Genomic DNA, 20578 nt, shown 5'->3' on the forward strand with positions numbered 1-20578 from the left:
GTATTCTTTGCAGCATGACAGTGGGCTCAGAAATACATGAAGACTAATTTCCAAACAGTCTTGTTTACTGATGAGTGCCGTGCAACCCTGGATGGTCCAGATGGATGGAGTAGTGGATGGTTGGTGGATGGCCACCATGTCCCAACAAGGCTGCGACGTCAGCAAGGAGGTGGCGGAGTCATGTTTTGGGCCGGAATCATGGGGAGAGAGCTGGTAGGCCCTTTTAAGGTCCCTGAAGGTGTGAAAATGACCTCGGCAAAGTATGTAGAGTTTCTGACTGACCACTTTCTTCCGTGGTACAAAAAGAAGAACCGTGCCTTCCGTAGCAAAATCATCTTCGTGCATGACAATGCACCATGTCATGCTGCAAAGAATACCTCTGTGTCATTGGCTGCTATAGGCATAAAAGGAGAGAAACTCATGGTGTGGCCCCCATCTTCCCCTGACCTCAACCCTATTGAGAACCTTTGGAGCATCCTCAAGCAAAATATATATGAGGGTGGGAGGCAGTTCACATCAAAACAGCAGCTCTGGGAGGCTATTCTGGCATCCTGCAAAGAAATTCAAGCAGAAACTGTCCAAAAACTCACAAGTTCAATGGATGCAAGAATTGTGAAGGTGATATCAAAGAAGGGGTCCTATGTTAACATGTAACTTGACCTGTTAAGATGTTTTTGTTTGAAATAGCTTTTGATTTCAGTAAATATGACCTCCTAACCCTAAATTCATCAAATTACCATTTTTAGTTCTTTACAACCTATAAAATGTTTTGAAACTCTGTTGTGCATAATAATTTGGAACAGTGCATTTTGAGTTTTTTATTTTTGTAAAAAAATACTGTCATCATTGGGAGGTTTGTTCAATACAATTTGAATTATACTCTAACGGTTGATGACTTGAAAATTATACTGATTGTCATTTGCATCGACTATTTAGGAAAATCTGAGAAAAATATCATTTGCATAATAATTTGGAACGCAGTGTATATATAATATTATTATTATATATTTTATTAACAACAACAAACAATGATTTTATTAACAACAAAAACGCAAAGGGTGGATACTTTGAGGAATCTAAAATATAAGACATATTTAGAGTTATTTCACACTTTTTTGTTAAGTACATCATTCCACATGTGTTCATTCATCGTTTTGATGCCTTCAGTGAGAATCTACAATGTAAATAGTCATGAAAATAAAGGAAACACATTGAATGAGAAGGTGTCCAAACTTTTGGCCTGTACTGTATATATATTAGAAATACCATGATTAAGAAAAGGACACATTGAAATGACAACATTGTTAAAAACCAAGTCCTCAAAAAATGTGCAGACTTTAAAAAGTACATTTGAAAAACACCTATTAATCACTCATCATAATTGTGCAGATTGCTTTCCCTAAGTTGTCAGCTTTGCTTTCCAAGTAACTATGATTCGGTTCTGGTAACCATTTCTCACTGACTTCAAAATAAAATGTCTTGGTTTTGGTTCGGTTCATGCCATTCAGGTTAAAAGTTGTATCATCGTGATCTTTATTACAACCCTGCCTTTGCTTCCTAAACAAAACTTCAGTTCATCTGTGTCCGTTGCCGGGAGAAAGCAAGTTCCGTCTGACATGTCCCGGCTTCCAGAACTCCCGTAGCGTGGGTACATAGGTGTCATGTTTGGTCCTGAAGTATCGCTTCACGAACAGCTGGGGGAGACAGAGAGTCCATTAAAAACAGCAGTAGAGGAAAGTTCACCAGAGTAACGCTTCACAAACACCAACAGAGTTTGACACTTGTTTTTAGACAGGAGTCAACAGAGTATAATAACTTACCCTGGCTTTGAAATTCTTTGTTGCTTCATCCTCTGAATCGCCAATGATGTCCTCGCCAGCTATCGGAGAGGTCAAGGATGATTCTAAAAGACACAAGGGATAAATACAGCCTTTGAATAACACTGCAAAACAAGTCTAGGTAAACATGGCTGCTTTCACAAACCTTTAGGAGGCATGTGTGAGTGGGTGGGGGATGGTGGCAGTGGCGACGACAAAATGACATCAGTGTGATGCGCTAGGATTCTGTGAGGACAGACACAGCCACAGGGGAGTATTCCATCAATGTTGCTAAAGGAAAATCCATTTGATCTGTTCCACCACCAGCACACCTGATTCAACTAATCAAGTACAAACCATAATTGCTTGGTGGAACAGATCAAATATGTGGTGCGGCTAGGGCGCCCCGAGGAGAGGGTTGAGAAACACTGCTCTAGGCTACCTGCCACCCCCTCGAGCTGTTCCTGGGGTAAACTGCTTTTTCCGTTTCTCCCCAGGGCTGTGTACACGCAACAACGCCTGCATACTCTGACTCAAGGTTAATACACATCCAGACCAGGTGCAGAACCTTTTAGACATTCTAGAACCCCGAGACTATACACAAGTGGAGATGCCTGTGGACTGGTTAGTTGGTTTAGTGTTAGCAGGGTTCGACAGTAACGCCGTTTTACTTGCCCGGACCAAGTAAAACATTCGCTGGGGTTGTTTGCGCGAGCCCGACGACGCTGCTAGATCCTGGATATGTTTACCTGTGTGCAGGAAGAACAACAGACGGCGCAGGCGCGAGACTAGACTAGATGATCGTGGAGTGAAGATATTATCAAAGCGTACGCGCCTGTCGATCACCCGTACGCTTTTATAATATCTTCACTCACTCGCAAACAACCCGGCGAATGTTTTACTTGGTCCGTGCAAGTAAAACGGCGTTACTGTCGAACCCTGGTTAGGGTTAGTTTTTAGGGAAATCACCTGCACTTCTTCTTTGGAGGGAGGGGGAGCAGCTTGCCACTGAGGACACGGCACAATTCCTGTAAAGCAGCAGGATATTTAACAGATGAAACCTGGAACGTCTACAGGGTATATACAGGAATCTTGAGGTTAATTTCAATACCTTTCTAAGACTTTGTCAATATTATTCCAGACCTCACCGCCACTTCGAGCTGTAACCGTTGACATCAGTGACACCTTTAACTTAACAGTTTTAGTTTGCAATAGACTAGACCACTATCATACAACAGAATTTCCGGTTCATCTTTGTTTTTTAATAAAACTAATGAATTTTAGTTAGAAACTTTTACTAAAAGTGTTTAGGACTCAAACTCTTTGGACAGAGTCTAATTCAGAAAAATACCTAACGGTAAAACATATTTTAGGTTGTTATAATCAGTACTTTCTCTTACTCTTTGTCAGCCGAGCCAGGCAGCTCCGCCTCCATCTCCACGGCCGTAGGGCTGCTGCTCAACGTCCTCTGCCGGGCCACTACAGGTTCACCTCTCCCGGACAACTTTGGCCTCTTGCCCTGTCCCCGTGGCGACCCCGTTGATTGTTTCCTGTTGCCACGGGAACGAGTATATGACATCGTGGGAGACGAAATGATGTCTGCAGAAGCCAGCCTGGAGACCAGCACTCTGGGTCGTCTGAGCAGACAAGAGGACACCAAGGAGGACACCAAGCCTGGGTCTTCAGGGAGCTTGAGGTCTGGTTGAGGTCCTGATACTGTCGTCATACAGTCCGATACGATATGGTCTCTCTCAGTCTCTCCATCTCTCCTCCCACTCTCCATTTCCTCTTTACTTTCCTCTCCGTTCCCCTCTCCACGGCTCTGCTTCCATAGCACACTACTCACTCTGTCTCTCACACTCCTCCTCCCTTTCCGAATGACTCTCACCTTCACCTCCTCCTCCTCAGGTTCCTTTATCATAGGTTGTCGCCCCCCTAGTTCACATCTCAATCCGTGACTTCTCGTCTGCATATTTCTCTCCGTCTGTACTTCCTCATCCTCTTCTTCCTCTCTCACTCCGTCATCCCTTGACCTCTCTTTGATCCTGGTGCATTCCAACCTCTCCGTCGACATCGAATTCGATTCTTGCTCTACTTCTGTTGAGGTGGATGGAGTAATAACATCTTGCCGACAACATCCTGTTCTCTCACTAGCTGAGGCTGTGAGTGGTAGTAGGTCTTTACTCGATATCAGTCCCGTCGCAGGTGTGATGGGCAATGACTTGTTTTCCACCTGTGTGTGATTGGTCTCAGGGCTCAGGGCTTCAACTGAGGTGGGTTCAGATCCTTCCGGATCATTCTGCCGCACTCTTCCAGAGGGCGGAAGAGACACGGAAGAGAGGATTTGTCCGATGGAGTCGCCCGTACATGGGGGAAGGGCAGCTGAAAGGAACAGAAAAAGAGGGTGAGAGAATTGAAACAGCAAATATGAGAAAGAAAATAGGTTTCAGATTCATCACACCAAGGTTCCGATCCCAATTCACCCCTACGGCTCCGATTTTACGCGTTCACGTTTAGGGTAGGGGTGTCCCAATTCTTGTTTTCATGGAGGGCTATGGGGAAGGGGGAGGGCATTCCATGGCTCCGTTTGGAGATTTTTCATGACCAGCCACGGCCCTACCTCCCAGGATGCATTGCGAATCATCTACAGAAATCAGATTTCGCTCTAGGCAATGCGTAAGACACACTCACAAATGTAATTACTTGTTAATAAAGATTAGAAAAATTATGATAACCATCTTATTATCTTAGTTTAATATCTTAGTTTAATGTCATTTCAATATTATAGACATTTTCTTTATAACAAAAAGTATTTTTTTTAAAATCGCTATTACTGCTCCTCTAATATCAGTGCAGACTGGCAGGGTAGGTACACGAGCTGCTTGCCTACAGAGCACTGCTATTCTGTCATGTAGAAGTATTGTTCTTTTTTATTTGATGACTTATTTGATCGATTGATACTTATATGATGAAACTTATATGTTGTGAACGAATCGCGAGCGTCCATGCTTTCCTCTGACACTACTGATCCCAGCATACACTACCATGAGGAAAAGTGCTCCCATCACCACTAAGACTGTCAGAACCTGGCCAGAAGGGTCCGCTCCACTGCAGATCTGCCTAAATGACACCTCATGGCAGGAATATGAGCATGAGGACCTGGAACAGTTCACGTCGTCGGTTCTGAACCACATAGTGAACTGCACCAACTCAGTCACCGTGGACAAACGGGTCCGGGTCTACCCCAACACGAAGCCATGGATGACTGGGAAGGTCCAAAAACTGATCAACGAGAGGGACAACGCCTTCTTCGCAGGGAAGGGCACACCGCTGTACAGCACCACCAGGGCTAACCTAAAGCGCGGCATCAAAGAGGCCAAGGCAGACCACAGAGAGAAGATTGAGGAATGCTTCCTGAGCAACGACTCCAGGCGGATGTGGCAGGGGGTTCAGCACATGACAAACTTCAGAGCCAACAGGCTCACAGCCGCAGAGGACAACCCCCTGCTGGCGGAAAAGCTGAACTCCTTCTACGCCCGGTTCGACGAGGGGCTAACGGAGGTAACCACAACACAAACACCACTCTCTCCAGCTCTCAGCAGCCTCACCCTCACAGAGCATGAAGTGAGACGCGTGCTGAAGGCGGTGGACCCCAGGAAAGCCTCGGGGCCGGATGGCGTCCTGGGACGGGTGCTGAGGGACTGCGCCGACCAGCTGGCCGGGGTTTTCACCAACATCTTCAACCAGTCCCTGTCCCAGGCCACCATCCCACCCTGCCTGAAAACCTCAACTATCATCCCAGTCCCGAAGAAAAGCACGGTGAGCTGCCTAAACGACTACCGCCCGGTGGCACTCACACCAATCATCATGAAGTGCTTCGAGAAACTAGTCCGGGCCCACATACTCACACGCCTCCCGCCCAACCATACCAGTTCGCCTACAGAGCCCACAGGTCCACAGAGGACGCCATCGCGACGACTCTCCACGCCACTCTATCCCACCTGGAGAGGGGAAACAGCTACGCGAGACTGCTCTTTGTGGACTTCAGCTCTGCCTTCAACACCATCCTTCCAGACAGGCTAGTGACCAAACTACTAGACCTGGGACTATCACACTCCATATGTGCATGGATCAAGGACTTCCTGACCGACCGCCCCCAGAGGGTGCGGGTGGGCCCCCACACCTCCACAGCCCTCAGACTCAGCACTGGGTCCCCCCAGGGCTGCGTGCTAAGCCCCATCCTCTACAACCTCTACACCTACGACTTCACCCCCGTCCACCCCAGCAACTCCATCGTAAAGTTTGCAGACGACACCACCGTGGTGGGCTGCATCTCGGGGGGGGACGAGGCGGCGTACAGGGATGAGGTAGAGCAACTGAGCAAGCTGTGCAAGGTTAACAACCTGCTGCTGAACAAGTCAAAGACCCAGGAAATCATCGTGGACTTCAGGAGGAAAAAGTCAGAGATCCAGCCCCTGCTCATCGACGGAGAGAGCGTGGAGACAGTCTCAACCCTCAGATTCCTGGGGGTGCACATGCAGGATGACCTGTCCTGGAAGGACAACACAACAGCCACCATCAAGAAGGCACAACAGCGGCTCTACATCCTGAGAGTCCTCAGGAAGGAACACAGCAAGCAGGAGATACTGGTGACCTTCTACCGCGGCGCAGTGGAGAGCATCCTCACCTACGGCATCTGCAACTGGTTCTCCAGCTGCACAACCGCGGAGAGAAATGCGCTACAGAGAGTCGTGAGAACAGCCCAGAAGATCACCGGCGCCCCCCTCCCCTCTCTGGAAGAGCTGTACAACACACGCTGTCTCAGGAAGGCCTCCAAGATCTCCAGAGACCCAACCCACCCTGGGTACGAACACTTTACCCGGCTGCCCTCGAAAAGACGGTACAGGACCATGGCCGTAAGGACAAACAGACTGAAGAACAGCTTCTACCCCAGGGCCATCCAGGCCCTGAACACAGCAAAGACCTAGGTTCTGGGCCCTGGACAGTCTGGACGGATTGATGGCAGCTGCTGGACTGAAAAAATCAGGTGTAGTGCTGAGGCACAAATATGTACATTTCAAGCCTGCAAACTGCGACACTTTAAATGAATGTGCAATAACACTATGTGCAATATGATCAACCCTAGTCGTCTATCTGTACAGTATAGTATAGTGGATAGTGTACATAGCCTCTATTTATGTAAACCAGCTCCTTCCCTTCTTGTGTTTTTTTTTGTTTTTTTTCTTCTTTCCTAACACCAGGGGAGCCACCCCTCCTAATTTCGTTGTTTGGTACCTGTACTATAGCAATGACAATAAAGACCATTCATTCATTCATACTGATGACGTATCAGTAAGGGTTGCCCCATCTCATAGGGGGTAACATTTCATAAGCTAACTCTGTTCAGAGAGAGGCAAGTCGAAAACAAGGGGCACTTGAAAATGAGGGGTAGGAGTAAAGATAACAAAATGGGATTGGGCCCAAGTCCTGATCTGACACTTGCTGTAGGCCTGAGATAGAAAACATCCCCTGAGAAAAGCAGCTTGCTATGTGGACCCACCTGCTGGTTCCAAGTGCCCTAGACAAGTCTGGTGCAGAAGGAGAGTCTTCAAGAGCTGGGGTTGAGAGGCAGCCCGTGCACATTCCTCCAAGACAGCGGGGGCAGTACTGAGCCAGGACACAGTCTGAGGTCATACAAAGGAGGAATTACAAAAAGTGAAACTTGTTCAGTGTCAACGAACAACTCAAGAACAGTAGAGGGAGAAGCAGTAAACACGTGGCATTAAACATGAGAGGAGAGGAAAGCAAAGCGCTCTGTATCAATTTAGCCTACCAACAGAGGGAAACTGGTATAGCAGGGTAGATACAGGAATCTTGAGGTTAATTTGAAAGTGACAGTTGGATCTAAGTGACAGTTGGGTCTAAGTGACAGTTGACACTAGAACAGCCGTGTCTATGTTACCTACTCAGGGTATACGGAATCTTGGGGTTAATTTCAATACCTTTCTAGTATTCTAATTTCAATACCTTTCTTTTAGTTTGCAATAGACTAGACCACTATCATACAACACAATTTCATCTTTGTTTTTAATACCTACAAAATTCAAGACCTCATAAAATCGTGATAAGACTTTTTAATACTTATTAAGGGTTTTGAAATTTTCCCAAAATGGATTCATCAACTTGTAATACTTTTCAAGACACCGCGGATACCCTGTATCTGTACCTGAGCAAGGTTTGGGACTGGGAGAAGCTGGTCCAGTCTGATCAGAAACTCCCACAGCAGTTTCTCCAGGGCCTGGTCAAACTGAGGTCCATATTCTACAGGAAACTCATCCTAGAGGAAGAGGAGGAGGAGGAGGAAGACGAGAGAGAGTGTGGGTGTGTGTGTGTGTGTGTTATGGACTAGGTTTTTCCGATAAGATCTGTTCATTGATGGTGTTTGAGAGGAGGAGGAGGAGGTCTGACCTTGTAGAAAAGTGCTCTCCCAGTAGGGTCTCTCAGGAGAATTTGTACCAAGTCACAGAAGTTGACGACTGACCTCTCAATTTTCACCTCCCTCTTCTGACACACATACCAAGACAAAAATACACACAACAGCAGCACACATATGAATACAACTGTATTTGCAAATGAGCTGAGGTAAAGAGAGTTGCCGACTTGAAGAGCAGCAGCAGCATTCAACTCACCTGTTTTTGCGATGAGGAAGAGGTGGGGGCACGTATCCTCTCCAGCTGAGGGAGGATCACCTTTGGGTCAGGGGGGTCCTGGCCACGGCACTGCTCCAAGATCAGCTACAAACAACAAGAGGCGTGATGAGGGACTGTACAGTGATAAGACACACACAAGAATATCCACAGAACACATTCAAAGCAAAGGCCAGATCATGCAGTTTTCTTCCTCTCCATCTCCCCATATCTTTTACATTCAGGGAATATTGAGGTTAATTTCAATACCTTTCTAAGACTTTTTAAAGACCATGTCAATATTTTTCCAGACCTCACCGCCACTTCGAGCTGTAACCGTTTACAATAGACTAGACCACTATCATACAACACAATTTCCGGTTCATCTTTGTTTTTTAATACAAATAATACATTCACGAACTTTTACTAAAAGTAAAATGATTACCTATCTTCTATCTGCTACCTTTTTGCTCTATGACCTTAAGTCTCACCCGTGCTCTTAGTCCCAGAGAAAGCTTAGCCTGATGTCTGAAGTTGAGCAAGCCTGGGACAGTCTCACAGGACGACGTAACAAACTCCTCCAGCATCCCATAATTCATCACATCCCGCTGCTTCATCACCTTCCACATGGCCGCAGAGACCATCCGTAATGGGGGGGCGAGGAGGCGCAGGGAGGAGGGGAGGGACGTGTCTGAGGGGCAGGAGACCAAGAGGTGGATGGCTGAGCATAATGACAGACTCTTCACAACATCAAAAGAGAATAATAATAATAATAACTTTAATTTATATAGCGCCTTTCACAAACCCAAGGACGCTGTACAAGGGGATGAAAACGGACAGACAAAACAGAAAACAAACAAAGCAAAAACTAAAACAATGACTAGTGATAGACAGAATATGCTGTACATTGATTATGCATTGCATGTATGTATTAGCCACGGATGACTTGACAATCATCTTGAAAGTACCATAATTCTCTTGTTTACATTTTCTTAATTAGAAAGCACTATTTCTAAGACTATTTGGAAGTTTGTCAAGTTATTGTTGAGACACAAGGGAAGGGGGCTGGCCCTGAGCGAAATTAAGCAAGACATGCAGAATTAATATTAGCTGATTTAATATTATTCACAAGCCAGTCAAATGGACGACGAACCCAGCATTATATGGGGGGCTGTAAAAATGTCAGAAGTAAATTGTAGCCAATATTATTAGTCGACAGTAACGTTATCTATCTATTATGGTTGAATAAACAACACACTAAACCATAACAAACAAGACATGTCGTTTGCAAGTAACATTACCCTTTTCCGGTGACTTGTTTGTTGCCATTGTCACCCAGTCAGTCTCGTTTGCGAATCAAAACAAACCTTCTAACTAGCGACAAGCTCTAACAAAGTGTATTATTCGCTTTTAAAACTGGCTAAAGTTAAAGTTGAGGCTACGACAACAGCTACATAAGTTAGCTGCACAAACAAAAAAATGTATGTTACGCCTTATGTTAACGGTTATGTTATAAAATCGATAAATTGAAAATGGATCCTCCCGCCTTCTCCACGACGACAGTAAACTGAGCGCGAGAAGCTTGCTGTAGCCGGATGTGACGTACGTAGAAATATGTGACGATGTGACTATAAAATTTTAACTAAAATGAAAACTGGAAAAGAAGAGAAGTTGCCCTGGTCGTGTCAACCAATATGAAGTTACATTTTGGTATTGAAGTTATTCAGGCCAGGCGTACACGCACGCGCACACACACACACACACACACACACACACACACACACACACACACACACACACACGAGCAATCAGGCTGATATGTTGATATGCTGATTTGCATTCTGCTGCTATCACCTACTGTATATACAGCTATTGTTGATTGTTTACTGTTGTTTATATCCTTCTTATTCTTTTATTCTCTTTGATTTTGTTGTTTATGCTTCAATGCCAATGTCTAATGAACCTGAACCCACAAATTGTAATCTTTGTATCCGTACATTGAGGTAATAAAAGCAATTCTGATGTTGATTCTGACACACGCGCGCGCACCCCCCCCCCCCCCCCCCCCCACACACACACACACACTAGACTTTGCCCATAATGCTTCTGTATCTGATCTGAATCATCACTTGGGACAGGGTAAAGTCCATTCAAATGAAATTGCTGGGTCAAACACAAGCGGGCATTGAGAGCACATTTACAGACAGAGAAGAAAACAAGAGGACAATAGGAGAGAGAAGGAAAGAAAATGAAAAATGGAGACAACATCTTCATTGTTAAAGTAAGTAGAACTGCTATGTGGATTCTGTAATCTGACCAAATATGTTTTGATGATTGGATAAATGTGTTATAACTGTATAAAAATAAAAATAGATTAACAAAAATACAATGTAGGCTACATTATACTACCAACAGTCAAACAATCAAACAATAAGTGTAACCTTGGGTGAAATACAGTATATACAGCTATCTACATGTCAACATAATTTATTCTTCTTTACTGTTTTGTCTTTCAATCTATCTATCTATCTAACCATCCCCTCTTATACCTGTATTGCACCACACATCGCAGTAGATATTACACAACATTAAAAAACGTCAACTTACTGAAGCATCATATCTAGATAACGATAAGGACCATCTACTGTATATGAGGGCTTGTTTTTGTTCTATAATTAGTGAGTCATTTAGATAGGGGCGGCTGTGGTGCAGGAGGTAGAGCCGCCGTCTAATGGTCACAAGGTTGGCAGATCGGCGGTTCGAACCCCGGCTGGCCACATGTCGAAGTGTCCTGGGCAAGACACTGAACCCCAAATTGCTCCCAGTGAGCGGGCCGGCGCTTGCCGCCATTGGTGTGTGAATGTATGGGTGAATGAGAGGCTGTTGTAAAGCACTTTGGATAAATGCGCTATATAAGTGCAGTCCAAGATAGCTTTGTCAGTCTGCGGTAAAGTGTCTAGCTGTCTTACTACGCCAATGTCAATGTGTTAGGCTAAGGAAATGTATAGTTCCATAAATTCTACCCCTGTGTTTTAGCCTACTGGCTAAACTTACAATTCCATTGCAAGAGCTCTGATGCGCAATCATCTTAAGTCCTTGGTTAGGGATCAGCTCATAGAACCATGCCCTTGTTTTGATTAATTAGCATGTATATTTTGTATTTTATTGTGTTGTATATTTAATATATATTTAATGTTGTTTTGTAATCATACTAATAGTGTAGACAGGGAGAAAAAGACACCTTGGTCTCAGTTTTCCCTGGATAAATAAAGAAAAAGAAAGAAAGAAGTGTGTGTGATCCATAAGGATCTCGACATGGAATTCTCTGCCTTACCTAAACTAAATCAAATCAAATCAAATCAAATTTTATTTGTATAGCGCATTTCTTACAAGATGCAACTCAATGCGCTTCACACAATGAAAATGTTCAGTCAATCAGTCAATCAATCAATCAATACTGACAGAGCCGCGAGCAGGCAAAAGTAAAAAACCTGTATACTATGTAGCCAGGAAAAATTCCCTTGCAGCCCTCTACCAATAGAGCGACTACTAGCCAGTTTGCTTACCAGTACCCAGCGGTCCCCCAGGGGAGGCCAAGGACCACCGGCACAAAGCAAGCAAGCAAGGGCAAAAACCTGTACACCATGTATCCAGGAAAAATTCCTTGCATATTATCGGCGTACACACTGTCCATAAATTTAGTGTTGTATTTGCATCGTTCTGCATCCAGTATGGTCACAGGTCCTGCCAAAAGAGAAACTTAAGCACAGTTATGATGCAACAACACAATAGAGACAATAAAGATGACAGCAATACAACCTGATGGTGGTCCTGGTACACCCTTGTACCGGTTCCAGTATTGCTCTAGGTGCTATTTGGAGCTGACAGTGCCTCATCAGCACCCGGGTCCATTTTCCTGTCAACACAAATCTCAAAACACGAGTATGGTGTAATGGCCTAGTGATCCTAGTTCTATAATGTCCAATGTCTCCCTTAGTATCAAAAGGCGACATTGAATAAGTAGGTTTTGAGGTCACGCTTAAAAATGTCCTGAGTTTTAGACAACCTCAGGCCCTCAGGTAGGGTGTTCCACAATCTAGGAGCATATATGCTAAAAGCTGATCCTCCAAATCTCTTTGTCCTAGCCTCTGGCACTATTAAAAGTTCCGTGCCACTAGACCGTAGGGGTCTAGCTGGTGTGTATCTTATGAGCATGTCCACCATGTAATTGGGTGCATCACAGTGAAGTGATTTATAAACTAGTAAAAGGATCTTAAAGTCTATTCTATGACTGACAGGGAGCCAGTGTAGTGATCTCAAGACAGGTGTGATGTGCGCTCTCCGTTTGGTCCTAGTAAGGACACGAGCAGCAGCATTTTGAACCATTTGTAGTCTATTTATCATTTTTTTGGGGAGACCTGTCAGGAGAGCATTACAGTAATCTAGCCTACTAGTAACAAACGCATGCATTAATTTTTCAGTGTCTGCCTGGGAGAGAAATGATTGTACCTTAGTGATGTTTCTTAGATGGTAGAAGGATGTTTTAATAGTGTTATTAATATGAGTTTCAACATTTAGATCTGGGTCAATTATGACACCAAGATTCCTGGCCTGACACTTAGTGTTAAGAGCTAGTGTTTTCAAGTGTGCAGATAATTTCTCTCTCCCAGTTTTCTCGCCAATGATCAATACCTCTGTTTTTTCTTGATTGAGTTGGAGAAAGTTTTGTGTCATCCAAATATTAATATCGGCAATACAGTCTATCAGGTGGTCGATCATCTTGTAGTCGTTGGGAGTTACTGAGATATAAAGCTGAGTGTCGTCAGCATAGCTGTGGTAGTTAACGCTATGCTTCTTGATAACAGAACTGAGGGGTAGCATGTATAGGCTAAAAAGCAACGGTCCTAAAATGGACCCCTGGGGAACTCCACAGGTTGTGCTATAATTTTTTGACTTATGGTCACCAAGGGCTACAAAGTAGTCTCGGTCAGCCAGGTAAGTCCTGAACCAGTTTAAGACCGGACCTGAGAGGCCAACCCAGTTTTCAAGTCTCTCAATAAGTATGGAGTGGTCTACCGTATCAAAGGCTGCACTTAAGTCTAAGAGTACAAGAATCGAGAGTTTTTTCGAGTCTGCATTTATCCTAAGGTCATTAGTTACCTTAAGCAAAGCGGTTTCTGTGCTGTGGTATGATCGGAAACCTGACTGAAGTGGGTCATACCTATTATTTAGGACGAAGAATTCATGAAGCTGTCTATACGCTGCCTTTTCTAAAATGTTGCTTAGAAAAGTGAGATTGGATATTGGTCTACAGTTTTTTGGATCAGAAGGATCTAGGTTACTTTTCTTCAGGGTGGGTCTAACCAGGGCAGTTTTAAGCGCCGCTGGAAATATCCCTTTAAGTAGGGAGTGATTTACAATGCCTAGTATGTCATCAGACACAGATTCAAAAATGTCCTTAAAAAAGGTGGTAGGAATAGGGTCAAGAGGACACGTAGATGGTTTAAGCTGTGACACAATTTTACCTAATGTTTCCGTCCTAATCATGGTGAACATGCTCATAGTCATGTTCTGTGGTGGCGGATCTGTGGTGCTACACAAACCTAGTCTTTCCTGAGTAATACACATTCTAATATTTGTTATCTTATCCCTGAAGTGGGCGGCAAATTCCTCGCATTTGGTGACAGAGGCTGCGCCGTCTAGAGTTCTAGGAGCAGGGTTTACAAGTAGGGATGCACCGAACATTCGGCCACCGAATGTATTCGGCCGAATATCGCAAAATAAAGCACATTCGGTATTCGGCCGAATGTGTGAAAACACCGAATGTTTACCACCGAATAGTGTGCGTGTTTTGATAACGCAATACAATTAAATATAACTCTCAACAGGCGCGCGGCGCGAGGCGACGCGCTTTCAAAACTGTCTGCGTTCGTAAATTCACTCAGGAAATCCGATCAGCACTCGTGGAATGCCTCTCGTCCAATCAAATGACTCGGTTTATCTATGACGTCGGGCCCAGTGTGCGCTCCAGCGCTCTCAGAGCGACTTTACGAACGCAACCTTACACTCATCTAGCTAGTTAGCTTAGCAGTCGTAGCTCAATTTAAAATTGGAGTGAGAAGCAGAGTTGTTGCCTTGTTGAAAACATATTCAGACTCCCGAGCTGTTCTACACGAGTTTATGACATGCATTGATTGATTGATTGAAAACTTTATTAGAAGATTTGCAGAAGTAGGTACATGAAAGTACATATTACATACAAGGTCAACTAACAGGATAAAAACCCAAGAAAGCCACTGGCTTATTTCAATTGGGGTCCTTGATGCAGCTGTATCATGCGGTGGTTTCTATGCAAACCAGAGACTATAAAAACAAAAGATATTCATTCTGAAATAACATGAACTATTATCCTTACACTCAGGTGGACTCAATTCAACTTGTTGAATGACTTGTTGAAGACATTTAGCATTTGACCTAATTTTAAGAGTGACAAAGGGTCTGAATACTTATGTACATGAGGTATTTCTGTATTTACATTTTAATACATTTGCAAACATTAAAAAACGTTTTTACTTAGATTATGGGGTACTGTGTGTGGATTGATGGCAAATCTATTCAAAAATGTGAAAAAAGTGAAGGGGTCTAAATACTTTCTGAAGCCTATGTAGAGACAAATCATGAATATCATATGAATAAAAAGCAAAATGTATTTAGTTTATGCAATGATAAAATTAAAAACTGCCGATACACATTCGGTATTCGGTATTCGGCCAAGTGTTTCCTTAAATTCGGCCTCGGCCAAGAATTGTCATTTCGGTGCATCCCTATTTACAAGGCAATCAATTGTCGAGAACAAGACCCTGGGGTTATTCTTGTTTGTAGATATTATCTTTGAGAAGTGATTTTTTCTAGCATTTCGCATTGCCAAGTTAAAGGCAGATAGATGTTCTTTAAAAATCTTTAGGAGATTTATTTCACTGTTTCGCCATGGTGCTCTCCTCTTGGCTCCAACCTTTTTTAGTTTGGTAGGTGCCAGGGAGTCTAGGGCCATTTTTACTTTATTGTTAAAGGTAATTACTAAGTCGTTTTCACATAACGTGGGAGTTGTGTGATTACTGTTCATTAAAGCTTTGAAATGTTCAGCCACTGCAGGGGTAAGATATCGTTTTTTAACAACACGTTCAGCATTGCTTTCAGCTTTACGTGTTACAATGGTAAAGGAAATACAGAAATGGTCAGAGAGGGCCAGGTCGCTGATACCTGATATTGAGACCTCAAGACCCTTTGTAATCACAAGATCAAGGGTATGGCCATGATTGTGAGTGGGTTCATTGACATGTTGGACAAAATCCATAGATTCCAAGAGGTCAATAAATTCCCTAGCCCTCAAGTCAGCCTCATTATCAACATGAAAGTTAAAATCACCAGTGATAATAATCCTATCATAGTTGGGATGGATAATGGATAGGAACTCAGAGAAGTCAGGTAGGAAGGTAGGGGCTGGTTTCGGCGGCCTGTATACAGTTACCGTAAGAATAGGTGGTTGGCATGCCATAACTGTGGCATGATATTCAAAGGAGGAGAATATATCAAAGGATATGCTCCTGCAGTTTAGGTTATTTGAAGCTATGGTAGCTGTTCCTCCCCCCTTTTTTCCATTTCTGATTGATTGGAAAAAACTGTAGTTGGGGGGAGATGCCTCAATAAGGGCTGCTGCTCCATTTGTATCTAGCCAGGTTTCTGTGAGTAGCATACAGTCGAGTTTTCTATCACAAATGAGCTCATTTATGATAAATGTTTTTTTGTTTGATAGGGACCTGATATTCAAAATTGCCATGGAGATGTCATTTTGACACTGGGACTGACTCGAGGGCATACTTAATGAAATGGGTAATACATTTCTCAAATTTGCGCCATGTATTGCCTTATTTGTGGTGGAGGGAGTCCGATGGGAGACAATAGTCTGGATGGCATGTTTGGTGTTAGAGGAATGGATCGGACTCATCCCACATCAGCGTTGACAGGGCACCGGCCAGGTCCAGGGCTGGACAGCGAGGTCCATGGACATCGACAGCAGGCGGGCACCATACCTGTTTGGGTGAAACCTATCTCTCGCAAACAGCTCATTACGGTTAAAGAACGTGGTGAAATTGTCTATAAATGGGATTTGCGTATGACAGCAGTATCCCTGTAGCCAAAGGTGAAGACTTCGAATTCTACTGTATTTGGTGTCGCCATACCTGGGACTCGGGAAGGGGCCCGAGATGATGCAGGTCTTACCTGTGCCCTTGACGGTGGCGATGAGGGCTCGGAAGTCGTCCTTCAGCTCCTCCGACCTCTCCCGTCCGATGTCGTTGGCACCCACGTGGACGATGACGGAGGTGACCTGGGGGGGAGCATCCTCCACCAGCATCGGGACTACCGCGGCGACGTCCCTCACCTTGGCACCTGGGATGCAGTGGGTTATGGCCTTCGGGACTGCAACATGGCGGACCATGGACGAGCCTATTACAAGCACAGAGGGGGGGGGGGGGAGAAGAGCGGGTGCGGGGGGGGGGAGGAGACACGAACTGTAGTCTCCTCTGCTGGCGGCGTGATGGACCTGTAGGGGGCCCAGGGTGGGAGAGGGGGAGAGAGAGAGGGAGGGCGTGTGGTCTCTGGGGCGGGGCCAGGCGTGTGGTCTCTGGGGCGGGGGTGGGGCCAGGCGTGTGGTCTCTAGGGGCGGGGGCGGGGCCAGGCGTGTGGTCTCTAGGGGCGGGGCCAGGCGTGTGGTCTCTGGGGGTGGGGGTGCAGGCCCTGGCTCTCTTAGGCTTCGGTGTGGACTGGTGGCTCTGCAGCGCCTCGAAGCTGTTCCGCAGCAGGAGGGCCTCATGGGGGTTGGTGCCAGAGGAGTCGTTGGTACGACTCCTCTTCCTGACGGTGGTCCAAGTCCCTGGTGATGTAGGGACAGTGTGAGTTTCACCTGGGATTGGGCTTACAGGTGGAGGCTTTGATGTTGATGTTGTGGTTTGTGTGCTTTCTATGTCTGTAATTATTGTTTTATGTAATGTGTCATAAAATGAACTAAGATACGACTCCCCTTGTCTGATCTGGTGTAGATTCGAGATTCGTCCCTTCATCTCCTCAACCTGGTAGCTAAGCTCCAGGCAGCGCCGACAGGCCATGAAAGAGAAAAGTGGTGTTATTTGCAGAGAGAGAGAAAAACAATTTGATTATGATCAATCAGTATTTCAGAGATATGTGATATAAAAGTATATAAGGTTCTAGTAGGGGTAGTGGTGGTCTAGTAGGGGTAGTGGTGGTCTAGTAGGGGTAGTGTTGGTCTAGTGGGGGTAGTGGTGGTCTAGTAGGGGTAGTGGTGGTCTAGTAGGGGTAGTGTTGGTCTAGTAGGGGTAGTGGTGGTCTAGTAGGGGTAGTGTTGGTCTAGTAGGGGTAGTGGTGGTCTAGTAGGGGTAGTGTTGGTCTAGTGGGGGTAGTGGTGGTCTAGTAGGGGTAGTGTTGGTCTAGTAGGGGTAGTGGTGGTCTAGTAGGGGTAGTGTTGGTCTAGTGGGGGTAGTGGTGGTCTAGTAGGGGTAGTGGTGGTCTAGTAGGGGTAGTGGTGGTCTAGTAGGGATAGTGTTGGTCTAGTGGGGGTAGTGGTGGTCTAGTAGGGTTAGTGGTGGTCTAGTAGAGGTAGAAAGCCTTTAAAATATATATTTTAAAAACTAAAAGCCTAAAGCCTTGTTTCTCTCAACCCAACCCTCAGGGAAAGGCTTACTCCAAACCCCTGGATCAGATCAAGCCCCGGACAGGAAAAGACATCGCACGTGTGACCTTTGACCTGTACACTGAACCCCAAGGACCTCTTTGGTTCTCTGAGCGTGAAGGCCACCTTCAGGGGCCTGTATTCAGTCAGTGCAGACTTCAAATGCCTTGGGCCCAAAAAATAATAAAATCGTCAGGTGAACAGAGTGTGATATGGTGTGACTTTGTGCGTGTAAGGGGTGCAGTAATTGAACTTTTTGTTTTACTAGTTACTGCCTGTATATTCAACTGATTCACTCACGTTCTTCCTCTCTGAGAAGCCCTCCGTGTTGCCTCCACCCTCCTCCAAGCAGCTGGTCATATTATGATCAGCGCTGCTTCTGTGATTCGCCGGATCATCGAGGGGGCGGAGTCCTGGCAGCCCCAGCCGGCAGGCTCTATGGAGTACTGGAATTAGGGGAGTGTCTAACCCTAACCCTCTGTGATTGGCTAATCACTCATCAGGTCTAATGAGAATAGAAGATAAGATGTGGAGCTGATCACAACATGTACTTGTGCCAATCGTGGCAACGATTCTGTTCGAGTAATATTTTGAATACTATGTAATAGTATGTAACACAATGAGTATGATAAGCTTAACACATTATGCTGCTGGTGTATAATGTAAAATGTAGAAAAGTTGGTTGTACAAATATGTTTGATGTATATAATCCTCTTTTTCTATCAATTGTACCATGTTAAACACAGTGATGATATAATGTGTGATGGACAAAGATGGCATTTTTTTATTACATTCATCTCCTACTCTCTTATGATTTCATCTGTGTAGTTCATCTGTTGACAATGCAGCTCACAAAATATAAATGAGGAGCAATAGTTGCAGAACAAGGAAAAAACGTTATTCATAAAGAAAAGAGAAAGAACATGTAAGTCTGAAGGCAATAAAGTGAATGAAGATTAAAACAAAATAACAAACCGGAAATAGGTTTAGACAAAAGTACAAATCCAAAAGTGAGTTGATATTTGAAGTTTGTTATAGTTAGAGTATATAATTATACTTGAATGAATTGATAACTATAAACAGAGGGTGCGACAAACAAACAAGTTAACACTGCAAAACCACAACAGAACTTGCAATAACTTTATCAGCAATCCCATATATAATCTCACACTTCCTACAGAGCTAGTAACCTTTGACCTCTAGGGAGACGACGACAAGTCTGTCCCAGGGATCATCACTTCATCATCATCATCATCATCTTTTGTTGTGACTTCCTCTGTTGCCTCTCTTTGACCTCAGCTATAACCTTACAGCAGTGGCGGGCGGTGCATTTCACACCTAGGCCTTCAGTGATGTCCTAGACCAGCGATACTCAACCCGCGGCTCGCGAGCCGCATGCGGCTCCTTTAAGACGAGTTGCGGCTCTTTTAAGTCCCACTTCAAAAAAAAAAATATATTTTAAAAACTAAAAACAAAAACATTGTCAGCAGAATTCATCAACATTTCATTATCACTCACAAGTCACACATCAGTCTATTAAGCCGCCCCCCCCGCATCCCTCTGAACAACCAATCACAAATTATTTCAGGTTTCGCGCTCTGATTGCAGGTGCGCGAGATAATTGCTCCATCACACTGGGAAGACTAGCTTACAGCACTATGCAAAAATGGCAAAGGAATATAGGAAACGAAAATATGAAGAGGAATATCGAACATTTAAAGAGGACTGGGAACTCTAGTTTTTCTTCGTCTCCACCGGTTCGGGGAAATGCATCTGCCTGCTTTGTGACAACGTCATTTCACAATTTAAAAGGTCCAATTTGCAGCGCCATCATGACACAAAACACCCCAAGTTCAGTACCGACTTTCCGAAAGGTGGAGAGCTGAGGGCGGAAAAGCTGGCGAGACTCAAACAGAACCGAACTGTTCAAAAAAACTTATTCCACACTAATACGAGTGAAAGAGCGACAGAGGCATCCTACAAAATCACACATGAACTGATGAAAAAGATGAAGCCATATACTGATGGAGAAATGGTGAAGGATTGCATACTGCTGGCTTTTTCAACGTTGTATCCTGAGAAAAAAGACCTGGAACGAGATTCTACTGTAGCTAGGAGGGCATCAGACAGAGAACAACCTTGTTGGATGATAAAGAGTGGGGGCTGTCTGTTGCGTTCCTGTGTGACATAACGCACAAGAAAGAAAGAAAGGAACAGCAGTGTGTAAGGTCTGCAGAGCCCAAATTAGTGATACGACCACCACAACGTCGAATTTAATCCGTCACTCCAAGACAGGTACGTGAATAGGCTAGGTAGGTAACTTAGGCTAG

At 44.6% G+C, this 20578-nt stretch overlaps 1 protein-coding gene and 1 long non-coding RNA gene across 3 annotated transcripts; one reads left to right on the forward strand and one right to left on the reverse strand.

Moving 5' to 3' along the window:
• Positions 1 to 1077: 1077 nt before the first annotated feature.
• LOC308151928 (TERF1-interacting nuclear factor 2-like) lies at positions 1078 to 9939 on the reverse strand. 2 transcript variants are annotated; one of them, XM_080524824.1, is made up of 9 exons: positions 9805 to 9939; positions 8995 to 9194; positions 8507 to 8611; positions 8044 to 8381; positions 7378 to 7501; positions 3218 to 4199; positions 2787 to 2845; positions 1821 to 1903; positions 1078 to 1694 (listed from the first exon to the last, which is right to left on the reverse strand). In XM_080524824.1, exons 6-9 carry the CDS (start codon positions 3889 to 3891, stop codon positions 1575 to 1577), a joined length of 936 nt encoding a protein of 311 aa, XP_080380950.1. In that variant the 5' UTR covers positions 3892 to 4199; positions 7378 to 7501; positions 8044 to 8381; positions 8507 to 8611; positions 8995 to 9194; positions 9805 to 9939; the 3' UTR covers positions 1078 to 1574. Both variants share the same exon structure in this region, with proteins under 2 accessions (XP_080380950.1, XP_080380951.1).
• Positions 9940 to 10704: 765 nt separating this feature from the next.
• On the forward strand, positions 10705 to 18957 carry LOC308149467. Its single transcript, XR_013937251.1, has 3 exons — positions 10705 to 10784; positions 18249 to 18444; positions 18568 to 18957. It is a non-coding gene; the product is annotated as an uncharacterized lncRNA (long non-coding RNA).
• Positions 18958 to 20578: the final 1621 nt, after the last annotated feature.

This window comes from Nansenia antarctica (assembly GCF_963989245.1).
Source record: "Nansenia antarctica genome assembly, chromosome: 2".
Classification (NCBI taxonomy): Eukaryota; Metazoa; Chordata; class Actinopteri; order Argentiniformes; family Microstomatidae; genus Nansenia; species Nansenia antarctica.

Coding starts and splice junctions, on each gene's coding strand:
- LOC308151928 (XM_080524824.1), bottom strand. CDS start 3,891: ATGTCGACGGAGAGGTTGGAATGCACCAGGATCAAAGAGAGGTCAAGG. Junction 2,846..3,217: donor CCTGGCTCGGCTGACAAAGA/GTAAGAGAAAGT, acceptor GCTGCTTTACAG/GAATTGTGCCGTGTCCTCAG. Junction 1,904..2,786: donor CCTCCAAAGAAGAAGTGCAG/GTGATTTCCCTA, acceptor TGTGTCTTTTAG/AATCATCCTTGACCTCTCCG.